Here is a 7,413-nt window from a genome sequence, read left to right as displayed (position 1 = left end):
ATTTCACTTTGTGGGTGATACGAATTTGTTGGTACGTGTTATTAAAATATAGGTGCAAATAGAAAGCTTTATTTGTGAGTATCATAAGCTTGAGTTAATGCATCACTGTGTTGGCACTGTGTGGGCAAACCTCCGGCACCGCCCTGCGAATTTGATCAGGGGCCCATCAGCTGACCAAAGTGGGTGTCCGGGCACTCGAAATACGTCAAATCGCACCGCGAATCAAGAGCCTTCATGTATTGGTCAGATCGGTTGGCAATGAAAGACTTGCGGTCAAAAGGACGAGAGTTGACCTCGGTTGGTTGACCTTAGCTGGCGGGCTATATGCAGTATAATGTGTGAGTGTAGGTAGAAAATTAGTGAGTATCCGTGTTTCACCCGGGGTCCGCTGATATTGTAGCTGGATAAGTGCAATCACCACTAATGTCAATTGTCCTAACTAGTTATCGCATTCACAACGGTTTATAGACCTCCGACACGCGCGGTTCACGAATCACTACGTCTCAACGCAACAAAAAGGTCACACGAAAACCAAAAGCACTCCAAAACGGCACGTTCACGTTCAGCGTGCCGGCTTCCCGTCAAAAGCGACGAGCGTTCTGCCTTAACTCTCGGATTAGACTGCGTATGCGTCTGATAGCACGCCGCGCGCGCCACGGAGCGGTGCAAAAAAAATTGTGATTTTGAAGTCTGTTAAATTTTTTGGTTAAAAATTTTTCTGTTTTTAGTGTGCCGTAGTATAGTGAACGAAAGCGCCCCCGTACGGGCAATTTCGTTATTTTAATTTGAATACAAAGTTACTGAACCGATTTTCATGAAAATGAAATGGGACCAATATGAAAGTATACTCTTTCAAACAAAAAAATAATTTTCGAAATTTGTTATGAAATGACAAAGTTAGGAACAAACATTAAAAAAAATGAAAAATGAGAAAAACATACGCATCGAATTGAGAACCTCCTCCTTTTTTAAGTCGGTAAAAAATAAATATAGAAAATGGTAAAATGGTGATTTTATTTTTCTCCCATAAAGGGTTAAAACGGGTTAACATATTTTAGTAAATAGAAATCCTTTATTAATTTATATACTTATACTAATATTATAAAGAGGTAAAGTTTGTGGTATTTTTTGTCGATATCTGGATATAAATGTAGCAGGGGGACTTTTTTTCTCATAGACCACTTTCTTTAACCGGAAGTTAAAGAAAGTGGTCTATGAGAAAAAAAGTTTGACAACCTCTGACCTAAGTAATAATAGGATTTTCATATTGTTCCAGTGAACATGCACCATGGAATATAACGACACATCGCTCAACGGGTCGGAGACCTACAAGCCGTACTATGAGCGGCCCGAGACATACATCGTACCACTGCTGTTCGCCCTCATCTTCGTCATTGGCGTGGTGGGAAACGGCACTTTGGTAGCGGTATTCGTCAGACACAAAGCTATGAGGAATGTACCCAACACGTAAGTATGAGCATTGGCGTATCTAGGATTCTTTCCTGGAGTGGGCCTGGGGTGTCGACACTATAAAAATTTCTTTAGCAATATTTGTGGACGCCGACCTCTGAAACGGATCGACTTATTTATTACTAACGGACGCCCGCGACTTCGTCCGCGTGAAATGAGATGTAAACTTTTGGTACCCCTACCCTACTCCTACTCTACCCTACCCTACCCCACCCCTACCCCTACCCTACCCCTACCATACCCATTAAGGCTGCACACGCGACGGAAGCTTAAAAAATGGAGTAAGTTCTCCCGTTTTCCCAACATTTCCCTTCACTGCTCTGCTCCTATTGATCGTAGCGTGATGAAAAGTATACTATAACCTGCCCAGGAGTATGGAGAATTCTATAACGAACATACAGACAGACAGAGAGACAGACAGACAGAAAGACAGACAGACAGAAAAAAAAATTACTGATATCAGTATCGATCACTAATCACCCCTTGATAGTTATTTTGAAAATATATTTCATGTACAGAATTGACTTTTCTACAGATTTATTATATGTATAGATTTTTTCTTTGTATCTTTGTATCTATTAGGTATCAAAAAAGGTCATAATATATTTTTCAAAATCTTTATTACTTATGTATAGGTTTTTCTGTATTATAAATTGTAATTGTTATTATTTGATATTTTAAATTATATTTTGTGTATAATTATTAGTATTTCGGCGTCCATCATAGAATTTCAAATTGGTAGCCCAGTATCCTAGGGTGGCACTGGACTATTCTAGGGTGGGCCCGGACCACCCGAGCCCACCCACTATATACGCCTATAAGTATGAGCACCATTAGTATTTTAATCCTTCTTCGTTCAAGGTCTTTTTTACGCACTTACAACAAACGGGAACGGATATGAGAAACACTGATATGAGAGTCACTTTAGCTGGTGGGAGGCTTCGGCCGTGGCTAGTTACCACCCTACCGGCAAAGACGTACCGCCAAGCGATTTAGCGTTCCGGTACGACGCCGTGTAGAAACTGAAAGGGGTGTGGATTTTCATCCTCCTCCTAACAAGTTAGCCCGCTTCCATCTTAGACTACATCATCACTTACCATCAGGTGAGATTGTAGTCAAGGGCTAACTTGTAAAGAATAAAAAAAAAAAAAAACTCACAAAGCCACGAGCGAGGTACCGTGCTGGCCCTCCTATAATTCTGTCCGGGGAGGCATGAGGGATGAAAGGCTGTCCTCCTTATGTCAAGTTGGGAATATAATCTTTCTATTAAAGCAACAACATTAACAAAAGGGAGGTCGTAGAATAGACATTACTTGAATTTGATTCTAATAAATAAGAGTACAACATACAGGACATGTCCCAATTTTGTATGGATGCTTTTATTCTGAGTGTCAACTAAGCAGAACAAATTATTATTATCTTTAAAGAACATAAAATATAGGGCTTGAAACCCAAAATAAAAAAAAAATTGGAACCCGCATTTTTTTAATTATTTAAATAAAATGTATTTTTTCATTAGCTGACAACATTAATTAAGAATTTTTTATCATGGCAACATGTTTGTAACTCACACCCTGACAGATTGTCAATGATCTTCGCGTAGTAGCGTTTAAGGATTTTTTTGTTTAATGCTTCTCTGTCTACGATCTAATGTTTCTTTTTAGCTTGTGTCTTATTGACATTTGACAATATTACATGACATTGACAGCTTACACCGGATTTGAATTCAATTCCAGGTGTTTTGTTGGCTGTTTTGAACACTTTTACTGTATTGCCTATGTTTAATTTGTAGACAAGGGAGCAAACAAAAAAAAAAAAATTTATAAATAATGCGGGTTCCTTTTATTTTCTCAACAGCAATTTGTATCTTCTATCCGTAAAAAATACTATCGACCTGCTTATAAATTATAAATAACTAGCGGACGCCCGCGACTTCGTCCGCGTGGAATTTAGTTTTTCACAAATCCCTCGGGAACCATGGATTTTTCCGTGATAAAAAGTAACATATGTATGTATCCATGCTATAATATATATCAATACCAAATTTCAGCTAATTCGGTTCAGTAGTAAGGCTAGAAAGAGTAACAAACATTAATACCGTCAAAATCGTCAGTTTTCGCAAATCTCGGGAAACCATGGATTTTTTCGGAATAAAAGTAGCCTATGTGTTAATCCAGAGTAAAATCTATTTCCATTCCAAATTTCAAATCGCTTGAGTAGTAGCGGCATTAAAGAGTAACGAACATCCAAACAAACATCCATACAAACTTTCGCGTTTTATTAGTAGTATTAAAAAAACTGTCATCATCCCTATTATGTATATTTGTCTATCTCGAGTATAATATCGTCCCATGCAAGGCAATTTAAATAAAAGAACTTACAACTTAAAACAGTAGAATGAACTTGGGTTTTCACGTAAATCACAATTTACGGCACGGAACTATAGCCCCGCGTAATACCTCTGGTCCATTTTGAAGTAATAAAAAGTATTTTCGCCCCACTATGTAATAGACTATGATTTTCTTTACAAAGTAAACCAAATAACATGTTAAATGGAATATCGCATGTAAGCAACACATGAACGTTTGAAAGTTGTTTAGAAAATAACAATCCCTTATTGAGATTAAATACTTTGTAATAATCCTACTAATATTATAAACGCGAAAGTTTGTATGGTTGTTTGTTACTCTTTAATGCCGCTACTACTGCGGTGAAGGCTGAAATTTGGAATGGAAATAAATTTTACTCTGGATTAACATTTTTCATCCCGGTAAAATCCATGGGTCCCACCGGATTTGTGGAAAACTGAATACCACGCGGACGAAGTCGTGGGCGTCCGTATATTATATTAATATCATACTTTTAAATCTTTCTTTGGTATATTACTTAGTATGTTAGGTAATTAGACGAATATTTTGTTTTCCTCTTGGAAAATCCTCATGCTCACCCGTGTTCGATAGTAAGTATAAGTATATTGTATATGCTATTCACGTGTAAAAAAAAATAATAAACACGTGTGTGTATTGCGAATCCAATTTATAGTTGTGTGTAAGGACAAAGAATATTGGTGGTAAATATTTTCGATGTGTGGGCTTACCTCATCCCCCTCAAAAAACAACAGAGTATTTTGTTGGTAAATTTGGGTGCAATGCCAGTTCATAGGAATATGTGTTACAAGTCCTTCGATTAAAGGTGGTAATAACATTCATGATATATGATAATGTAGAGGGCAGGTATCAGTGTTGGTATATATAAGAGGATATTTGATGACTTGAGCTCAGTTGTTTGTTAGGCAGCGTAGACACCGTCTCGCTGCCACTCGCGTTAGTGATTTTGTGCAATAATGTTTTGTGTTCTAATTATTGTTTAGTGTGGGCATGGAGAAAACATCGGGCAGAGAAGGTGAGTGTTGATGCATTCTAAAGGGATCCCTTAAACCTACTCCCAAGGTCACAAGTCCTGGGACCTGCTCGAGGTGTTTCTTCTGCCACAAAATATTGGTACAATCACTGTCAGTCAGTACAGTCTGAGGGCTTTATAAAATGAGGGTAGGTATTATTTATTTTTTTATTATTAAATTAATTAGTGTGGACAAATCCAATTACGCTAATTAAAAATGTACATAAAAATTAAAAAGAACATTACACCACAGTAAAAATAGACAAAAATAAGAAAAATTAAATGAAAAACGAATGACATGTACAGAAATAGCTTATTGATTATATTAACTAAAATAACAATTACAATAATTATCAAAACAATATATATATATATATATATATATATATTATATACTTTTATATATATTTTTATTTTATAATTATTGTGATTGTTATTTTGCAAGGTATGTATGTCTTCTTTTCCACAAGATTGTGAATGTGTGTGATGTGCGTGTCCTTCTATAGTTCTAGTACCACTATCACTTCCGAGTCGAAATAACAAAGCTACAATAGCGTGTGATTAAGACCGCCCGACCGGAAACCAAAGAAAAGCCTCTACTTCCCCAATTTCCGGAACGAACTCTAATTTATATCCCAAGTTACCAAACTCTTCGTGATTGAAAATCTTTACGTGACTGCTTTCCATGCTTGTATAATTAATTATTTATAATGTTAAATACTTAATTATACACCCTATAGGTAAAATAATACTGAAAATGTAAATTTTGCATTGGCTTGATTAGCCTCAATGTAGCTTTGTAGTGCACGACGAACGTTGCAAAATGTTATTGTATCCCTAGGGATAAACGTCAACGGTTCCAACTGAAAACCAGCGCTGCATGCTCTTTTTATTTAAAGAGTATGTAGCATTATGCTGAGTTGGGGCCCTTTATTGGGTTATGCCACACATCGCAGGATATTGTCCTGTCATATTATTTAATATGACAATATTATATAATAATATTATATGATATTATGAGCAAATTGTTTTGTGTGGCATAATGATGTAATAAAGATTTTTTTCTTTCTTTCTTTCTATAAAATTAGATGTAGATTATTTCTGATTTTGTGACCAAATTTTGATATCACGTCAGGATATCAAAATTTGGTGCTCATATATTTGTTTTGCGCGAAAAATAAGCCAGCCCTTCTGTCACGAGTCGATGCAACTAGCCGCGGTGAAGTAGTTAAAACTCGATTTCCCAAGTTCGGTAGTCAAGGCGATTAATGTCGTGCTATCTTTCTTACTTTACCTTTTACTTTCTTCACGTAGAAGGCAAAGGTAGATCTCCAAGATCGGTGGTTGCAACTTGCAAGTACCCGTATCTTCTACCGACACGATGAAGTAGCATTATATTAGTAGCAGTATATCAAAATATTAAAAAAAAAATAAGAAATTGGTCACGATACTCAGTCTCCTGGGGAGAGAGAGAGATGTATCTTACAAGCTATGAGTACAATCCACAAAATATCTGTTTGAAAGTTTATTATGAACTAGCGGACGCCCGCGACTTCGTCCGCGTGAAAGTCGTTGTAAACTTTCAACTACCCCTATCCTACCCTACCCTACACTACCCCTACCTTACCCCTACCCTACCCTACCCTACCCTACCCTACCTCTACCCTACTCATTAAGGCTGCACTTCTTTATTTATTCCTCCCACCGCGAGTCGCGTCGAGCGCGGCAACCGTTACACAAAAATAATCCTTAAAGCATGAATTAGTATTCACGCGCGATGGCTTAACGTATTTCATGTATAACTTTGGTGTTTCTTTACCGATTTTTATGATTCTTTTATTCTCTCTCTTTTATTTCTTTTTATTCAATAGGTAATAATGTTAACTTTCTTATTAGGGATAAGTGATATAAACATAAGAGTAGATAAATATAAATAGAAAGCTCCGAACTGCTAAGCTATCGGGAGTTACACGTGTTATTGTGAGTCAACCATAAAGATAGACATATATATGCTGTTGTGTTTTTATAGATAATTTTAAGGAGAACATTTCCGTCATACATGATTTCTATGTAGCTTTGACCATTAAGGCTGTACACGCGACAGAAGCTTAAAAAATTGAGTAACTTCTCCCGTTTTCTCAACATTTCTCTTCACTGCTTTGCTGCTATTGATTGTAGCGTAATGAAAAGTATACTATAACCTGCCCAAGAGTATGTAGATTAATTGTACCAAGTTTCGTTAAAATCCGTCCAGTAGTTTTTGTTTCTATAAAGAACATACAGACAGACAGACAGACAGACAGACAGACAGACAGACAGACAGACAGACAGACAAAAATTTTACTGATTGCATTTTTGGCATCAGTATCGATCACTAATCACCCCCTGATAGTTATTTTGGAAATATATTTCATGTACAGAATTGACCTCTCTACAGATTTATTATAAGTATAGATGAAAACCGCATGTAGTTTCCGTTCCCTTAAGAATACGGGGATAAAATTTAGCCTATGATACTAACAAATAACATGGCCTTTCAGTTGT

The 7,413-nt window shown here is 36.7% G+C and overlaps 1 protein-coding gene across 1 annotated transcript in view; it reads left to right on the top strand.

Annotated features, from left to right (window-relative positions):
• The first annotated feature begins 1,282 nt into the window (after nucleotides 1-1,282).
• LOC112055215 (neuropeptide CCHamide-1 receptor-like) overlaps nucleotides 1,283-7,413 on the top strand; it is a 90,429-nt gene continuing 84,298 nt past the window's right edge. Inside the window, exon 1 of the mRNA XM_052887493.1 lies at nucleotides 1,283-1,467. Within this exon, the coding sequence (XP_052743453.1) occupies nucleotides 1,289-1,467 (179 nt within the window). The 5' untranslated portion in view covers nucleotides 1,283-1,288. The remainder of the gene's footprint in view (nucleotides 1,468-7,413) is intronic.

Source organism: Bicyclus anynana, chromosome 19 (genome assembly GCF_947172395.1).
Source record: "Bicyclus anynana chromosome 19, ilBicAnyn1.1, whole genome shotgun sequence".
In the NCBI taxonomy this organism is placed as follows: domain Eukaryota; kingdom Metazoa; phylum Arthropoda; class Insecta; order Lepidoptera; family Nymphalidae; genus Bicyclus; species Bicyclus anynana.
The sequence above is the reverse complement of the archived record's forward strand: the minus strand, read 5'-3'. Positions and strand labels throughout refer to the sequence as shown.